This window comes from Thamnophis elegans, chromosome 1 (assembly GCF_009769535.1).
Source record: "Thamnophis elegans isolate rThaEle1 chromosome 1, rThaEle1.pri, whole genome shotgun sequence".
In the NCBI taxonomy this organism is placed as follows: Eukaryota; Metazoa; Chordata; class Lepidosauria; order Squamata; family Colubridae; genus Thamnophis; species Thamnophis elegans.
Window position 1 is genome coordinate 126432307 of NC_045541.1, and position 19963 is coordinate 126452269.

At 37.4% G+C, this 19963-nt stretch overlaps 1 protein-coding gene across 3 annotated transcripts in view; it reads left to right on the forward strand.

The window, feature by feature from the left end:
* Nucleotides 1-19963, forward strand: part of NUBPL (nucleotide binding protein like) — a 68160-nt gene that overhangs the window by 23776 nt on the left and 24421 nt on the right. Inside the window, exons 4-8 of one of the 3 annotated variants that reach the window (XM_032230504.1) lie at nt 456-546; nt 6065-6104; nt 6192-6282; nt 17605-17698; nt 18947-19032. In XM_032230504.1, coding sequence (XP_032086395.1) covers nt 456-546; nt 6065-6104; nt 6192-6282; nt 17605-17698; nt 18947-19032 — 402 coding nt within the window. Of the gene's footprint in view, nt 1-455; nt 547-6064; nt 6105-6191; nt 6283-7314; nt 7431-17604; nt 17699-18946; nt 19033-19963 lie in introns of those variants that run through there. The other 2 variants (XM_032230520.1, XM_032230511.1) reach the window with 2 other exon arrangements.

Genomic DNA, 19963 nt, shown 5'->3' on the forward strand with positions numbered 1-19963 from the left:
ACATCAACCATGTTCTTTGCTGCAAAAGATAAATATGACAAATGTCCTGCAAAATATTAAATGATAAATAATAGCAAATCATTCTATTTGTTATTTGTATCTTCTTAACAGAATCTCCTCAGTCGCTTTTATCTTGCCTCTCAAAAAAAACCCACATTTTTTTAACTGACCCAAATCCAACAATAATTCTATGTTTTTGGACATAATTAGTGGTTGTGGATGAGAATGTACTTCCTATGTATCCTTTGTGTGTCTAAATTAATTCTGCAGTGGACACTGACTGAGCATGAATCACTTTATTGTGTTTTAACTACTGGAATTTTGGTGAATTTTCAGATGCCTTGCTTTAATAAGTAGCTGTTAGAGAAAATATAATTAAAATGTTGCTGTGGTTGATGTGCATATTTTTTCCTGTTTGAAGAATATGTATAATGATGTGCATTTTCCTTCCACAGACAAAAGCAGTTGGGTTGCTTGATGCAGATATATATGGGCCGTCCATACCAAAAATGATGAATCTAAAAGGAAATCCAGAGGTGACATCAAGTAAGTCAGTCTGGATATCACAGTTTTCCCAGAAACTGAAGCTATTTTTGGGGGATAGAGGTAATCCTCCATTTACAACCATTTGTTTAGTGACCGTTCAAAATTATAACAGCACTGAAAAAAGAGACTTATAGCCATTTTCCACACTTAACAACCGTTGCAGCATCCCCATGATCATACGATCAAAATTCAGACACTTGGGAACAGGTTCATATTTATGATGGTTGCAGTGTCCCAGGGTCATGTGATCATTTTTTGTAACCACCTGGCAAATAAAGTAAATGGGGAAGCCGTATTCACTTAACAACCGTGTTACTAACTTAATGTCTGTGGAGATTCTCAGTCATCCAGGTTATGGTTGTCCCAAAGGTGGGACAGGAGATGTTTAAACTTTCTTTGTTTTTGTTAAAGACATTTCACTTCTCATCCAAGAGGCTTCAGGTCAGACCTGAAGAAGCTGCTTCTTGGATGAGAAGCGAAATGTCTTCAAGCAAAAACAAAGTTCAGTTGCCTTTTGAAAAAAAAAAGACCTTTGGGATTATTAACTTAACAAATGCAGTGATTCACTTAACAAGAAAGGTAAGAAAGGTTGTAAAAAGGGGCAAAAGTCACCTAACAATTGTCTCACTTAGTAACATAAATTTTGGGCTCAATTGTGGTCATAAGTTGAGGGCTACCTGTAAACTTCTCTGGAAGGCCATACTTATATATTTTAAAATAAAAGCAAATAATTGAATCTATAAACCTATTGCTTGCCGTGAGAATCAGCTTCTGATGTTGTTCGGAACTTCCTGGAATATATGCACAGTTTTGAGTTTTTCTGCAGCTGTTTATGCTTTTTAAATGCATCGGACTGGGAGGTGCTTCTTAGAACCACATAAAGAAGTTCTGAAGAGCAGAAGGAGACTTTAGGTTTCTTTTGTAGGTTGCTGAAAAAGGGCCAGGAGAAAGATGCTAAATTATACGTACATACCTAGTTTGTACTGAGGAGAGAAGTTCTGTACAGAAAGAAAACAAATAATTGCTTATTTATTGTGTGTTGAAGTATTTACAAGAGAGTGCCTTCAAAGTAGTTCAGGTTTCCATAGTTCTGAGGTAAGCAGGTGGAGATTCCTCAGCAAACCAGATCTTTTTGAAAGATATTTAAAGAATAACAACAACAACAAAATAGCAGGCTTGAAACCAAACTAACAATTGTGGGAAATGGGGGAGGGTGAAGTTATCACTTGCAGTGCTTTTCTATTTTCCATCACAGAGATTTTGCTAACTATGCAAGCATTTATCTCTTGGATTTTCAAGAGAAAAAAAACTAGTGGGACTAACATTTTCAAGATTTTTTTTACAAAAGGGTAGCTTGTTTTAATTTACCGACAGAGAATAGTACAGGCCCTCAATGGAACTGTCCCTGGCTCTCACCAATACTGAATAGCTTTTTTTCCCCTTTTACTGGAATAATATACTGTCTATTAAAACACTCTTTACAGTAATGTTTCTAGGTCTTTTTTAACAGAGGCAGACTAGATAAAAATGTGTGGCCCGTAGCATGTGTAATGTTGCTTTATTTTCAGGTACATCAAAGCCTAAAATTATAGAAACCGATGCTACAAGATTTTTGGGGTTCCACAAGGTAGATTGTAATCCAAACCACTTCATATATTGGGAGGTAGTTGTTTAGCCTATGAGTTTAAGGGAATCTAGAGAAATGTGAACTCTTATATTAACCACCAATGATTTTTCTAATAAGACTTTGAAGTAAGCTCCTGCTTACTTTAATAGGATGAACAATTAGGTCATTTGTTCTGTCTTGCATTCAAGAGCTTCAGGCAATGGTATTTTTCCCACAGTGATAACTCTGGATTGAGGTGGATTGAGATAGTTGTTTAGTCTCAGATCAGTCAGTGCACTTCCACGGCTGAGGGTGGAATAGGACATTTGTCTTCCTCCTCTCAGCCCCAAACTACTGTACACATCATTAGGTCTCACAAAACATACACATTATCCTTCAAAGATGATTTTGTGTTTCTAGGAATATGCAAAACCAAGCATGCATTTGTTTTCCAATTGGGAATTTGACTGTTACAGACTCAGCACATTTCTAACAGAGAGGTAGTCTAACCCTGCCAAGAAATGTGCTGGAAGAAAAGAACAATCCTAGATAAACAGGAAGAATTGAAACATTTGGAAGCTTTTTCTTGCTGAGATAAAAAAAAAAGCATTATAGTACTGAAAATTCTAATTGTTTGAAAATGGAAAGGGAGCAGCTATTTCTATCCTTCTGTAGAAGCTGAATTTGCTTATTGAGTATAAAAATTAGTAATACTTAGTCATACTCTCTAGTTTTATGCCTGCAATATGTTACTATAATTCACATCTCATAAAGTCTGTGCAGCTGTTATTGTAGTAGGAATATAGAGGAAAAATTCCATTATCATTTTTTGCCATGATAATCTTGTGTGCTCTCTGCTGCAGTCTTCTTTTTAAATTTCTGTATGGTGAATAACTACTGAGTAACTGCATTGAATTATAATTTGAGACTATGGTTATTAATATAGATAATTGTGGAAAGTAAGAACTGCAGCAGTCTCTTAAAAATCAAATGTTCATTTTAGATATGTAAAACTGTTAATTACAATTTTATGTGTACTCATTTCACATACAAACATTGCTATCCAGGATGAGGCCATACTTTAGCAGAGAACAAGCTGTATATTCAAGATATTTTCCAGGATTTATGTTATAGTTCTAACTCCTGCGAGAGAAGTAACTTTTATTGAATTGTGGTTGTCTCTTCAGCAGTGGAATCACACTTGAAATTATTTCAAGCAAAGTACTAGCTGTTTCATCAATGTTCTCTTCCATTCTTTGCTTTTCAGGCTTTCTTTGCAATGGAACTTGAGTAAAAAATTTAACCATTTTTGTGGCATTCTATTTAATATTTCTTTTATGCAGCAGTTACCTGTTTTCTGTCTCTATATATAATAACCTTAAATGAAAGGCTATAAACCTTTCTAGTCTTGCCGTTTTCTCTGTGCAAATACGAAAGGACTATTATCATCTTAAATTATACTAATATCCCTAAATATTTCCTAAAACATCTATTAGATATTTGACAATACCTGTTAGGAAGGGTTGTAGGTGCTAAAGGCAACACACACACACACACGCACACATTTTTAAACACCATTAAAATGCATCTTCTGCATTTCGATTGATAGTGCATCAGCACTAACAATAATGAAACCCATGAAATGGTTGCATGATTCTAATTTACATTATTCAAGTACCGGTAGTTCTCAACTTACGACCACATTTGAGCTCCAAATTTCTGTTGTTAAATGAAGCATTTGTTAAGTGAGTTTGTCCAATTTTATGAACTTAATTTCCACAGTTGTTAGTGAATCACTGTAGCTGTTAAGTTAGGAATCTGGCTTCCTCATTGACTTTGCTTGTCAGAAGATCACAAAAGACAATCACACGACTCCAGGGCACTGCAACCGTCAGTTGCCAAGCATCTGAATTTTGATCACCTAACCACTGGCATCCTGCAACAGTCATAAGTGTGAAACAACGATCATGTCACTTTTTTCAGTGCTGTTGTATAGACCAAGACAAATCCAAAAACTCTAAGGAATTCCTGGAAGCTTGTCATTCAGCAAATTAGTCCTCCATAGATACATACGGATTAACCAATATTTATACATATTCAAAAAAGTCAATTAGGAAAAAAAATCCAGAACACATTACTTTCCAGCACCCAACACTAGATAAGCAGGATTAACACTTAACAAACAGAAAATAGTATTCTAATCAAGGGAGTACCAAGGAGAAACCACTTCCCCTCCAAGACTGGCAAGGCATGATGCTGTATATAAATGGAGAGCAACCTCACACTCATCAGCACTGATGTTATCTGGTCAGGTATTGAAATGTCTTCAAGCAAAAAACCAAGCCCAGAAAGCACCAACAAACTCTCCAGTTAGAATAGTTATAGAAAGCAAAATAGGAACAAAAACATTCTAAATATTATTTCTAAAGATAAGATTACACTGTCAAAAACATCTTTAATATCTTTTAAAGTATTTGAAAATAGTGGTGGTGGTTGTTTTGCTTTCTAATGGATTATAAGTCACTTCGGGTTTGCTCATAGGGCTGGTTTATGCCCTCTGGAGCCTTCAGGGAAGCCTCCTGAAGGCCCCTGAAGGCTCCGGAGGTTGAAAATCGGCGCTATGGGAAACCCGGAAGTTTGGGAATGTTGAGTTCCAGTTTTCCGTAGGGTCGATTTTCTACCTCCAGAGTCTTCAGGGACCTTCAGAGGCTTCCCTAAAGGCTCTGGAGGGCAAAAACTGGCCCTATGAGCAAACTGGAAGTGACTTCCAGTTTGTCCGTAAGTCTGTTTTTCGCCCTCTGGAGCCTTCAGAGAAGCCTCCTGAAGGCTCCAGAGGTTGAAAATCGGCCCTACATACAAACCAGAAGTCACCATGTCCGAACTTCTGGGTTCCCCATAGGTCCATTTTTTCCCCTCAGGAGGCTTCAGGGAAGCTCTTGAGGCCTCTGGAGGGTGTCCGGGGGGGGGTGGGGAGAGGCTGTTTTTGCCCTCCCCAGGCTCCTAAAAAGCCTCTGAAGCCTGAGTAAGGCGAAAAAACCACAGCAAAAGCAGGGGGAGGGGTCGTTGATTGCGTGCATGTGCATGCACTGGGGGAGGTCACGCACATTGCATTATAGGTGTGGCACACCGGTGCAGGGCCCCCCCCCTGTGCTCTCCCCGCTTTTGGCATGGCAGCCAAAAAAGTTTTTCCATCACTGCCCTATATTCTGCACAAGTTTTGTACACCCATTTGATTAGTGTCTAGTATTCCAATGGCAACTATGCATGCACTAGCCTCAACTGTGTGTACACTCAACCTGTAGTAACTGAATTCTGGCTTTCATTAAATATGATCTGGTATCAATTTATAATTCACACTAAATCAAACATTGCACTCTTCAAGCTTCCAATAATCACAACCTGTCTATATATGAAGTTTCTTAGCAACATTGTAGGATACTGCTGATTTTGTACTACAATTTCCTATAATTCCTACTCCTGGTTCAATTAATTTCGTTTTGTTGAATTATTTTGGCAAAGGTTCAGTTATCATAGATTAAAATGTCCCAAGGGTGATTTTTCAAGAGGCTCTTTTTGAAGAGAAAACTGGACTTTCTGGTTTTTCTTTGAAGATGTTTCGCTTCCATGAAGCTTCTTCTTGGTCTTCAAAGAAAATCCAGAAAGTCCAGTTTTCTCTTCAAAAACCACCTTTGCGACAACCATGACTTGGATGACTGAGAATCTCCATAAACACTCATAGATTAAAATATTGAAAATCTTGTTATCCACCAGAAGTCAAGCTCAACACATCGGTTTTTGTTTTTTAGATTAGATGCGATCTGTACAAGGAGCCTCTGGTTTACAACTATTTACATTGAGAGGGTTTGAATAAATTTTCCAAAAATTGATCCTTAAACATAATTTCTGTTCTAGAAAACCTAATGAGACCTCTTGTGAACTATGGAATTTCATGGTAAGCCCTCTATCTTTGTTTCTATTTACTTTTTAGAATTATTGTTTGTATCATGTCTGAATGTTGGAAAAATGCCTTTAATTCTAGTATGTCTATGGGTTTCTTGGTGGAAGAGACTGCACCAATTGTCTGGAGAGGACTCATGGTAATGTCCGCTTTAGAGAAATTACTGAGACAGGTAAAAAAAATGTTTTAAGTTAACTTCATTGGTGATTATAACCCTATAATAAAACAATTTCTAATAATGTTTATATCAAATGCATTGTTAATGTTTTAATATAGTATGGAAAGAGTGGTGGGATTCTACCAGTTTAACAACTAGTTCGCTGAGCATGAGCTTTGCCTGAACCAGACCGAACCGGTAGAATCCCACCCCTGTATAATGGAAGGTTTGAAAACATAATAGCAAAATATTTTACTTTGTTAGCAAATATATCACCCAATATTTAAAATTAAACTTAATGAAATTGCCCTCAAACTTTCTGCAGATCCTGGCTTCAGATGGAATGAATGAATTAGCAGCTTGTTAACACTTTTCGATACTAATCTGCAACACAGAAATTCCACAGCTATAAGGAAAGGAAAGGAAAGAATTTGTTTTGACTGCAGAAGTTTTTTTTAAATTATTAAATCTCTGATATCTGTTGACAGTTCTAGGAAATACTTCTGCTTGAAATCCCAGAAAGTTTCTTACAGTCATTATAAGCTAGTCTTCCTCATCATGACACTTTTCACATGTATTGGATCTACAAGCGACCATATCTATATCTTTCTTCCTGTTTCATAATAGGTTTCTGATATTTTTCTGAACTGCAGATGAAAAGTTTCACCTTTCTGATACCTTATTTTGAATGTGTCCATCCCTAATAAAGAAATTGTATCTGACATCATAAAGTTTAGGCTTTTTCATCCTATAAGTGAAGTGCAGTAATAAAAAAACATCTGATTACAAAACATACAAGATTTAATATCACTAGCCATTATGGAAGAAAGTGGGAGACATTAATGGCTACTATCTTCAACTGTTGAAATGCTGTCAGCTTTAATTTATTCAAAAATCTTAAACATAAGGTCTCTCAGTATATTGCTAAAAGTAATCTTTTGTGCCAATTACTTAAGGCAGAAAAACCCCTACTATTGCACAAGTAGTGGTGAGTTCTTCTCTTTCTCTCCTTTAACTCTTCTCCGGAACCCTTCCATTCTGTTGCAGAGCCTCCAAAGAAAATTAAGGGGTTATGAAAGGAGCTGCAGGAACAATGGAGAACTTCCATTTTCCTGGTTCCATTAACATGCCTTCTAGAGCCAGAGTGCCCTCTGGATGTACAGGTAGGTCCCAATTAGTGGGGTTAGTGAAACCTACAAAATGGTTGCATTATTCAAATTCACATTATTTAAAAGCACATTTCAATGGAAAATAGGGTAATTGGTTTCAGCTTGACAAAAATAGGCAATTAAAAATTTTAAACATAATTTTTATGTCTATTAATGAAGTGCTGTATAACAGTAAAAGAGGACAAACCCATCAACAAAGCTATCTTCTGTATTCTGCTGTAGTTCTTCAAAATAAGCTTTTTTGAATTTTCTCTGAACTCGTCTCTATTTTGCACATATGATAATTAGCTATTAAAACCCCGAGAGCAACTGTGGCATGTGCTAGCCTCAATACATGTATGGTAGTTTTCCACTAACTGAATCTTGGCCCACATTAAACACAACCTGGTATCAATTTATAAATCACACTAAATCAAATATTGTGCTGTTCAAACTCTCACTAATGCCTACATTGCCTAGATGTCAATTCCCCCTTAATCCTAAGCCTTGGTAATAGTTATGCTGGATGGGTAATTCTGAAGGGCACCAAATTGGAAAAAGGTTTTATTAATGGAAGAACTTCAAGCAGTGAAAACAGAACATTTGATTTCAGTTACAAATGTTTTTAATATACTTGGCAGGGTTGGAGTGGACCTGATTACATATGGCAGTATTCTGAAGTCAGAATCAAAACATAGATTTGGGTGGTAATGTTAGCGCTTACTTTTCTAAAGAGACCAAGGATTAATTGATTAGAGGAAGAGAAATGAGATGATGTTTGAGAAATTGCAATGTTACTTTAGTCAATGGAATTCCCAATTGGGAAGCAGATGGCAATTTCTTCACATGCATTTTGATAATGATATATACTAAGTCTGTTGTTACCTAGCAACTAAAAAATAGTTTTACTCTACACATCTAGAAGCAAAAAGAAATATCGTTCCTTGACATAAGGGCCATTAATGATTTTCCCATAGTGATTGCAGAAAGCTTTAATGAGGACTTTCCCTCTAATCAGGCTTTTTTCCTCTTTTGTATATAAACTAAGATTTTTTTTAAATACTATCTCAGGATAATTTGAGTACCTTTATCAGCTTGCCTGAAGATCCAGGAAAGAAGATAAAATCTGTTTATAGCATTAGGTTTTATTACCAGACAATTGATAGCATTCACTACACTGCTTTTAAAGAGTTATAAATATTACTTGTAGCAATAGCTTGTAACCAATGATTTGCTTATTAATTTTCTGATCAGAGTATTGTGTAATGAGTATTTATTCAGACACCCTATGCATGTTTAAATAAATCATTTTGTTTCAGTTTGATTCTAAATGTCTCCCCATCTTTTGTCACCAATCAGATTAGGATTAGAGCTGTTTTCATTGTTTTATACTAAACATTTTTGTAGATGTTAACATCCTGTCTATTTCTGTGATGGCGAGCCTATGGCACGTGTGCCGGAGGTGGCACACAATGCCCTCTCTTTAGGCATGTGAGCCGTTGCCCCAGTTCAACTCTCTTGTGCGTGCCTCTCGCTAGCCAGCTGGTCTTTGGGTCTCTGCCATGCATGTGCAGAGGTGCATGCAGGGCATTGTGCGTGCATGCACAGGGCACATATGTGGGGGCATGAACATGAGCACATGCCCGGGGCTGCATGCACAGGGGGGAGCATGTGCATTGCATTTTGGGGGTTGGGGGCACACATGCATGCATGGGGGCATATGCATGGGTGGGAGTGCGTGCATTGCATTTTGGGGGTTTGGGTGTGCACACGCATTCACACGCACACGCTCTGGGCACCTGGTCTGGAAAAGATTAGCCATCACTGGTCTATTTGATCTGGAGGAAATGGCTCCTACTCCTCTTTTCCTAAACATCTAAATTGCTTCCTTAATCTTGGTTCATGATATAATACATTGAGTTTAAAGGGGTTCAAGGCATTGAGACATGCATTTGAAAAATAGATGTAAAAAAAAAATTAAGTCAGTGAGACATAATATATTTAACGCATTTTATTGCAACCAATAGTAAAAACAGTTTATAGTTTCCCACATAAGACTTCAAAGTGCAATGTGTTCTTTGCTAAAAGTTTTTAATATAAAGCTTTCTTATAATCGAGTATCACAGAACATTATTAGATATGGCAACCAAATTGGGTAATATAGATTTTCTCAAGACATCAGAGATGTAATTTAATTGTACTCTTCCCAATACATTTGAAGCAGCAGACAAATGTGTAGCAATGAATTAGATGCTGCTCTTTTGTTCCCAAAATGTTGGCATAGCAGTAATATGTAAATCTTTGCCATAGACAGCACATTTTAATTGGATCTCAGTTTTTAAGTAAGTGTTAGAATTTGAGAGCTGCACTTTTGATTTCACTAAGAGTTTGTAACAGACATAATGCACATAACTGCTGTGCACTGATATATTTCTGTTGCAATTTGTACAATGTTCAGTTTGCTTTTAGTATTTTTCAGACTAGATAACAATCATTGTTCAGCACTAAGAATCTTATTATATATTTAAAGCTATTACTAAAATACAATACTGAGGTAGAACAAATCAAACATTACAGGATAAAATGGATGCTGAATGTCAAAATAATCAAAGTGGATCAATGAAAGAGTTGTAAAAAAAATAATAAAATTTACTCCAAGTTATACTTTAAGGGAAAAGCTAGTATAAAATGTTCCACAGATGGTATATAACTATTGACAATTGCCAAGATTGATAAATTATTTATTTTCTTATTTATCAAATAAATACTAAAAGCATTGCAATAAAAAAGAAACATTCTATCATATGTGATGCTTATGCAAAAGTATTCAGAGGTATTAGAAAGAAGCATCAAAACTTTTAGGGAATTTTGAAATTGAATTGAAACCAGAAATATTTTTATTAGTAATGATTAACAGAGAGTATAAATGAAAAGTACCACAATTTATTGGGATATATATACTGATGATGGCAAGAATAAATTTATCAAACAATCAATTCATTAAACTTATTTATTTTGAAGAAGAAGCTTATGTTTTTAATTTTTCCATAGTAGAACTAGAAAGGAAATAAGCAGATAAGTGACAGACTTTTCTAGAAGTATTTCTAGTACTAAAACCATGCCAACATTCAGGGAGATTTGGTGTCTATATTTAATTGGAATGCTGCAGGAAAATGTTAGTTAATTGAGAAAAAAAATCCTATTTTGAAATACATTATTATTATCAAAACAGTATGCAAGGGTTTATTTATTTTCTAAATGATACAATGCAGATCATATTCTTATGCAGTGATTCTGAGCAATTGCTTCCTTGTAATATCCTCATTCACAGTTGGGCCTGGAATTGATATTACATAAATAACTATGTTTGCCACATATATTTACTGATTGATTAGAACAATTTACAAGAAAATTTAGTGATGTGCTTGAATAGAGGAAAAATATATACAGAGCCGCCTGGCAACAAATGATGTTTCTCTATCAATAAATGTCAGGAAAATAATTCCTAGAGAAGAAAATACGAATGCTGTACTTAAGTAAAATGTAACCACATTCCCAGCATCTGAAATGTTTCACAACACTATATATTAAAGAAGCAAATATTTTAGTGTTTTCCACATATGCGTGTTGACTAGCAGGTGGTGGATACTACAGGTGTAATTTTTTAACCACACTCACTTGTTCACTTGCAAAGAGTAATTCCTGTGGCGGCAGTGTTTTCTTAATTTGAGAGAATTTATTCTTGAGGCAATATTTTAATAACATGACATGCATTTATGGATACACTTCTGAAAAGGTTAGGAGGATAAGGACTAATCACTTCATGTTTTGTACAATGTTATTTATGAATATGTCTTACATATAATATTGAATCTTTTTCCTGAAATTACCTAATCTAAAGATTTTATTCAAGTTTTCTTCAACTTGAGGGTAGCATTTAATTTTAATATGAGACTTAGGGAAAGCAATGAGGATGCCTCACAAGTCATCCTATTCCTCAAAAGTTGCAGTATTTGCCTCATGGCCTCCAGAGTACCTTCAGTTCAGGCATTTCAGATCAGTCCCATTAGGTGGATGGACCAAGAAATCAACTTCACAGGACTGCTAAAATTACTTTTACTGAGATTGATTGTAATAGCACAATTTTGCAAGTCTGATTCTAACTGTATGACCTTCCTTTTTTTAGATTCCTGTTAAATAGGAAGGTTTCTCTTTGAGCTTCTTCCTAAAATTATCTGCCTATTGCTTACAATATGTGTTGCTTCTCATTGCTTTGGCAACACAACTTGCATATCTCCATCAAGATTATCTTTATTCTCTATATTAATAGCACAAAACAATGTAATCTATAGTTCTGCTATACTGACCTGTGTTCATACTTTCTTTATTGTATTGTTTATTTAAATACATTTGTAATGGAATGTGGTGAACACTCAACTGCTAACTTTGCTACTGTGGTCTGAGCAATATTAACAACTCTTTCCTGAATTTTAAGAATCCCAAACACAATTTCAAATGCTAGGTGATTTGAAATACCACTGCAACAAGTAAGAAGGGCGAAATAGAATGCATCTTTTTCAATGGCCATACAGATACAACTAAAGTTATCCTGAAAGCAAACAATTCAGATCAGCAATTCCCCAGTACCATCGAAGAAGAACATTATTCTCTGTGCAGTGAGCTGGATGGATATCTTTATCATTTCACTCCAGAGGAAGGCTCAAAAATAGGAAAACTTGTTCAAGTGATTGCAGATAATCTGGTGTATTTCATGAAGAAGAAAGGCATTGACAAAAGACTGAAGGCCATTGAAGGAGATTCTTCAAATGTTAAATACTGGCTGTGATGGTGCTACCATGCACTGGGTAGATGTCAAGCTTGACTAGAAGTTGATCTGGTTGGTGTGTGCACTACCGTATTTTCACCCATATAACCCGCCCACGCAAATAACCCGCCCACGCGAATAACCCACAGGTTTTCAAGATCATGTAAAATATTTTCCGTATACCCCGCCCACTTATATAACCCACGACGAGTAAGGGAGAAGGGAAACTGCTGAGATCGGGGGAAGAAACGGAGGAGGAAGCGCGCCTGTGTGTTTTGTGCGTGTGTGCGTGCTTGTGTGTGTGTGTGTGTGTTTGAACGAGCATGTGTATTACAGCTGTGGGGGGGAGGACGACAAGAAGAAGTCCTGCGGAAGTCAAGAACGGCACCCCCCCCTCTCTCTTTCATTTTTTCTTTCCCGTTTTCTTGCACTTGAACCTTTAAGCTCCATAAACCTCAGAAACGTTTCCTACTATGAAGGAGCCGGATTCTCCCTTCCTGCCGTTTGTTCTTTGCCAGGGAATTCAACGCTTTGCCTGCAAGGATCGTGGGAGAAAAGGGGGATTTTATGGGGAGAAGGGCTCTGGTTCATCTCAATGGGCGGAAAGTAAGAGGGAGGGACCCTTCCTCCCTCCCTTCCATCTACTTTATTGAACTCCGTGGGAGGAAAAGCTCTCCTAGCCCCGCTCTGAAGTGAAGGAGTATATTCTTCCACGCTATGGCAGCCCTGAAGGGCCGGGAGATATTTGGGCAGCTCTCGTTTCAGTTCTACGGGCGAGGAGATGGGGGAATCGGGAAGATATTCCCCTTCCTCCAACCCTTCCCCAGCTTGCCCAGGCTTCCTCCTCCGTTTCTTCCCTCGAACTCAGCAGTTTCCTTCTCCTCCGTTCCTTCCCCCTTCCCCAGCTTGCCCAGGCTTCCTCCTCCATTTCTTCCCCCGATCTCAGCAGTTTCCTTCTCCTCCGTTCCTTCCCCCTTCCCCAGCTTGCCCAGGCTTCCTCCTCCGTTTCTTCCCCCGATCTCAGCAGTTTCCTTCTCCTCCGTTCCTTCCCCAGCTTGCCCAGGCTTCCTCCTCCGTTTCTTCCCCCGATCTCAGCAGTTTCCTTCTCCTCCGTTCCTTCCCCCTTCCCCAGCTTGCCCAGGCTTCCTCCTCCGTTTCTTCCCCCGATCTCAGCAGTTTCCTTCTCCTCCGTTCCTCCAACCCTTCCCCAGCCCAACCCGCCGAGCCAAGTCTCCCCAGCCCTTTCCAGTCTGGTTGCACGTGCTCCCGATGGAGAACGGGGAGCCGAGGTAAAGCTGCCTCCCAATTCCTCGAACTCCCAAGCTCTCCCTTTACCGTAGTTAATCTGTGTAAAATATTTTCCGTATACCCCGCCCACTTTTATACCCCGCCGGGGGGGGGGGGGTGCTGTGCATGTAAAAAACGCATATAACCCACGGGTTATATGGGTGAAAATACGGTATATGGTCTGGTACGCCAGAAGAGGTAGTGAAAACCTGGCGTACCAGATAGGACCAGTAGTAATGGTGGCTTGGCTACGCCCCCGAACTTGTTCTCCCTTCAGAAGTTTCGTCAAAAACTTTTTTAAAAAAGTTTTTTTCCCCTGCCGGTTCAGGCAAGGGAAAAAAAGCTTTAAAAAGTAAGAGAGAGAGAGGGAGAGAGAGGGAGGGAGGGAGAGGGACGGAGGGAGAAAGGAGAGGGAAGGGAGAAAGAAAGAGAAAGAAAGAAAGAAGAAAGGAAACTTACTTTTCAGCCAGGAGATTCAGGAAAGGAGAAAAACAAATGCTGTCACTTTAAATTGGAACTGAGCATGCCTGACTGTGGAATTCTGGGAGCTGAAGTCCACAAGTCTTAAAGCTGTCCTGTTTTAAATTGAAAAGCTGCTCAGGTTTGCGAAGTGAAATTCAGCAGTTATTTGGGAGGGGGGCGGATTGCTTCCCACAGAGAGAAGAGAGAAAGAATGAAGAAAGGAAGGAAGGAAGGAAAACAACAAAGCAATTTAGGGCTAGAAATCTACTCAGAGGTCATCTAGTCCAACCCCCTGCTGCAACAGGAAAACTTACATTGTCTGGATTATTTTGATGCCTTTACCAGAGAGGAAAATTGCCATAAAGGAGAAGGAGTTTACTAGGACAAGACTGCTTTGCAGAAGAAGGCAGAGATAGTCCCGGACTTATGACTACAATTGAGCCTAAATTTTTGGTTGCTAAGCAAGAGCATTGTTAAGTGAGCTTCACCACATTTTACTCAATCCACGACATCTCCTGGTGAGTGACATCAAGTTGGCCACGCTCACCCAGTCACATGACCACCAATCCATGCCCACAAAATAGACCAAACCCACAGAATAGGTAGTAAGAGCCGAGGTGGTGCAGTGGTTAGGGTGCAGAACTGCAGGCCACTTCAGCTGATTGTTATCTGTAGTTCAGCGGTTCTAATCTCACCGGCTCAAGGTTGACTCAGCCTTCCATCCTTCCGAGGTGGGTGAAATGAGAACCCAGACTGTGGGGGCGATATGTTGACTCTGTAAACCGCTTAGAGAGGGCTGAAAGCCCTATGAAGCGGTATATAAGTCTAACTGCTATTGCTAGTAAAAAGGTTTGAAACCCACCCCTGGTGCACTCCACATGAATAGTTACTTCTATAACACTTAATCACACAATTGGATGGGAGCACCTTGTTTAATAAGAAATGGGAAAGTAAAATTGGTAACATGCTAGACACTACAACAGAACTTGACATTGATCCTTCATTCACCAAAGATTCAATTGGTGAGCCTCTCATTTTTTTGAGCAACAGTGTTGTAAAGGACCTCTCTACTGATCAAGCTTATGGATATAGGATCACATAGGGAATAAGGACAGGAGGACTTCTCACAGACCTGTCTCTTCTGCAAATTGGCTCTGTAAACCATTCACGCTGGTTGACAACTGCAAATAGGCTTTGCCGAATATGGGTTTCAAAACATGGCTTTAAAGGCAACACTCTCCAAAACTTAAGAATGATAGTGGAATGTATTGTTGGTGTGTACTACCCTTGCTGGTTCAAAATCAAAGTAAAAGATTTCTAGATTGCATGCCCACATCATGTGTTGTTCCAGCTGCAGCAAGTCAGACTGCAAAAAAAGGCTGTAGTAGATGCTGTTTTGCCAACCATTCGCTGCTCAACATGATGCACTTTCAATGAAATGATAATCTAGACACTCTTGTGTTCAGATGACATTCAAGAGAGGAGAGCTGGTGTGCAAAAGATCATTGACTTCAGGGGTGCAGACAATGATGTGTGGGGAGGTTTTTCTATATGTGCAAAAAATGCCTTTAAACAGCATCAGAGTATCCACTCTACTGGAGCTTATTGACTGGTCTGAAAATGAGCCACCTTTGATATGCAAATTGACTACAGTGGAAATAAAGAAATTCATTGACAAACCAATGCAAGTACCACAGTGACCCTGTCATGCCCAATCAATGGAGAGATGTGTGAAACAGGTGACAGATGCAGCAAGCAGAGTGTATACACATGAGAAATGTGAGGGTTATATCAGAGGCCAAGAAGCAAATTGGCAGCTGATGTCAAAGAACAAATCAAAACAAGACTTGATGAAATTCACTAACATTTTGTAACACAAATAATTATATTAGTTTATGATTATTTTTTGCTTAGTAAGATAAGATAAATGCAATTTTTTTTGTAGCACAAGATATAATTTTGAGAAGATAAAGTTAACAGCATTTGGGTTACAAGTGACTTTTGTGGAGTATATGATCAGATGTGGATTTACCATACCAAGCTAAATGTTATGCAATTGCAAAAATAACAGCTGATTTCAATTCTTTTAGAATCCCTCACTGAAAAAAATTGCAAAAAATAATTTTTACCCCATTAAATGACACGCCCTAGCAATAGTTTATTTAAACTATTTTGTGATGGTGGAAACAGCTGGTGAGTCACTAAGTTTCTTGGTAGTCCTGATATTCAGGTTTTATGGTACTCTAGAATCACAAGATGGTTATTCCTGTGATTTAAGATATCAAGGATTATGTTTTCTAAATTGGCATTCCATTAGAGTATTATATGTATCTTAAATAAGACGTATTTTACTAGAGACAATGCATTTATACATCATGGTAATTCAGATTTTTTAAGAATATCTCCCCAGGGACCAAGCAATATACAAACTGGTCTAATCTTTTCTGTCAGCAGGACTTCTACAATAACAGGCAAATATAGATCTGTCTGTACTTTGTTGCCTGCCAGCAAGCCAGCATTTGAGGCTTATTTTAACTTAGATGCAACTGGCTGCTATTTTCTATTTTTGAGCATGTAAATTGAAAATCTGACTTGAATATTGATTAAAGTCAAGAGGTTTTGAAGTATCATCCATAACATTGCCCAGAGCCACTTGTCTGAGATGGCAGCTATGAATTTGAATAAATAAATAGAAACATGTTAACTGAATATTTCACCAAAAAAATTCTTAAATTGCCCTACTTTCATAATGCAAAAAAACACTAAAGAAAAAGTTTAAATCTAAATGACCCTGTCAAAGTTTTGACTGATGAATCCAACCAAAAGCAAGCAAGGCTATCTGCTCGGATTCCTCAAGCCATCCCTTCAACCGGGTCACCACTGTTTGGGTGCTGAAATCCACCTGTGCAGCAGCCGGGGTCTGTGGCTGTCCCAGGGTCTGTGGCTGTCCTGGCCTTGGCTATCTGCTCTCCTTTATGTTTTGTCCTGGACATCTTCTGGATCTTCACAGCTCTTCCAGAGGTGACCGGAGAGGCTGCAAGAGCCAGGACTCCTTTGTAGATTTTAATTTTGGTAGACTTCGTTTAATGTCAAGGTTTTGACTAGCAAACCCGACCAAGCAAGCACTGTTGAGATAATCCAATCTCTTTATGCAAAACTTTACTGAGTGCTTTCATGATGTACTCAATAAAGCTTTGCCTAAAGAGATTGGATTGTCGCAACAGTGCTTGCTTGGTTGGGTTCGTCAATCGGAACCTTGATAGACCCACTGGAATTGAAAGAAATAGAGTGAATCAGCTGCCTCGGTTAACAGAAGCACTAAGATTGCAAGGAAAGTTTCTTTATGCTCCCTATGTGGGTTTGTTACGCTCTGGTGATAGATTCAGTTTTATCATTGATCAGTGTAATTGATATCTAACTAGTAGTTCCTTTCTCTTTTTTCCTCCAGCACTATTACTCATTTCTATTTGGATCATTTTAATAATAATTTGTGATGTAGATTCCAAGAAATAGAATTTACTTATATGTTATCTCCAAAGATGTTAAAAACTACAGGGAGATTGACCTCGACTTTAAGGTGATTTTTTCCCCCTCCTTTATTTATACCTTTTCTAGGTTGACTGGCACCAACTGGATTATCTGGTAATTGACATGCCACCAGGAACAGGAGATATTCATCTGTCAATCTCACAGAATATTCCAGTTGCAGGTATCTTTGGTAGTTTTGCAATGTGGTGTAAGCAGTGCAACTGGGTGCATTTGAATTACATAGCTGGAGACAAAGATTTTATTTGGAACCTGCAAGGTTGCTCCCCTTTCATAAATGTTGCATTTGCTCACCATAATCTATGATTAAACACCACTGTATGACTTTGCAGATGAATCTATCACCTTATTTTTAAATAATTTTATTGTTTTTAAAAAAGATACAAAGTTAAAAGATAAACAAATGGAAATAGAAAATTAGAAAAAGAAGTGGCTTGCAAAGGATATAAAGCTGAAAATTTTTTGAGTTACATTTCTATGTCTATGTCTATGTCAATATCTCAAGTCATAGCTGCTCATTTTAAAGATTAAAATACTTTCATATTCATTCTTCCAGTGTTTTGGGAAGACAGATTTGATTTTTGCTCTTCAGTGAGATTGTTCTATATTTGATTCCCCCCCCCCCCCAAAATGTTTAGAATCACTGTAGGAAATAAAGTTTGGCAGGATAAAATGTTTTGCGGTAAAATATTTTTTAAATTCACTAAATACAAAAAACACAAAAACAAGAAACAAATATTTTAAAAAATATATTTGCAGACACATATATATAGAAATATTAAAGTTCATCTATATTAATCTTTATGAATGACTTCAAAACACTAAATAGTTGAAATTATATATTTCTGTTTCCACTGCTGAACAATCTTTTGATTCTATGTTCATTTTCCCTCTCCAAAGTACCATATCATTGAGATAAATTGTATCTCAAAATGTTGAATTAACACATGTGATCACTTTCAAAATAAGACAATATATTTAAGTGAAACATTGCTTTCATTGCACTTCAACAAAATAAATACAAAATAGCCATTTCTAAAATACTTTTTCTTATTAAAAATGATGCTATCTAAAAATCTGCTAAATTTTCTGGTTTTTTTTTTTACATGTTTCTTCTTTTTTTATTAGCTAAATTTAAAAAATTAAATAAAGTCCCCCTTCCACAAAAACTGTTTTTGGAGTTGGGTGAATTTTTGCAGCAAATGTCATTTAGGGCGGAAGGAATCAGGGAAATTGATGATAATTGGCTACTTTGATACATGTGAATGGAAACACTGTTTGTAAAGCATAACTATCATTAATCTTTAATTAGAGATCTATTTTCTGAGCCTATTAAAGATTCTTCTAGGAATTGAAGTACCTGAATGAAACAAAACAATATTAATTTTTCCTGGGGTTTCTTTCTTTTTAGGGGCTGTAATTGTATCCACTCCACAGGATATAGCTTTATTGGATGCACATAAAGGCATTGAGATGTTCAGAAAAGTGAATGTGCCAGTAAGTACATTTTATTTGACCCTGCTAGATTATGGATCTGTATTTAAATTAGAAATGGGCAACCTATTTCAGCAAGGCACATTTTTGAAATAATTTTTAAATTATACCTAATATCCTAGAAAACTCTTGATATATAAGCATTGGCATTGATATTATTTGATTGCCAATTAAGCTTAATTGATATTATTTAGCTTTGATTACATTGTACCCTAGTACTGTCCTTGCTATAGCCTTCCTTACTATGAAAGTAATGCTATTTGTTTTCTGTGTGTATGTATGTGTGTGTTGAGTAGTAAATTTCTAATCTTTTGCCTGAAAGTGTCCAGTCAATTCAGTCAAGTGCATTTCAGTTCAGTGATGCCTAAGATGCCAGAATGTATAGTAGTTAATTCATATAGTCTTTCTGTCAGCGTTCGAAATATCATGCAGAATTAAATCAGAGTCCAAGGCAGAGCTATCCTTAAAATTCCAATTTAATAAGACAAACATGTTGGCATTATGTTATGGAATCCCAATACTGAAAATGACATCAGAATTCCACCCAGTTAAAAGTCCATGATCTTGTCCCCACAACCACAATCCATCACATGGTCCAAGCTTCTTCTTCCACGCTGGCATCCACACCCAGCTGCTTCCGGTCATATGTCAAAGTACGGAGACAAAGGATGACCTTGGCTTCTAGTAAAGAATGAAAACAATACATTCCACAATCTTACTCCTGTCTATTCCTCCCTCCCATCAACTATATTAATGAAACAGCATAATGAAGTGTGGCACGCCAAAATTCTAAAAGGAATATAATTGCAGGCCTGACACATTCACTGCTTTGGATTTTTCCCACATTTCTAATTCTTATATTCCAAATCTCCACTATAGTTTTTTCTTTGCAGGTTTGGATTTTCTTTTCTTGTATGGTAGCACAAGTAATTAG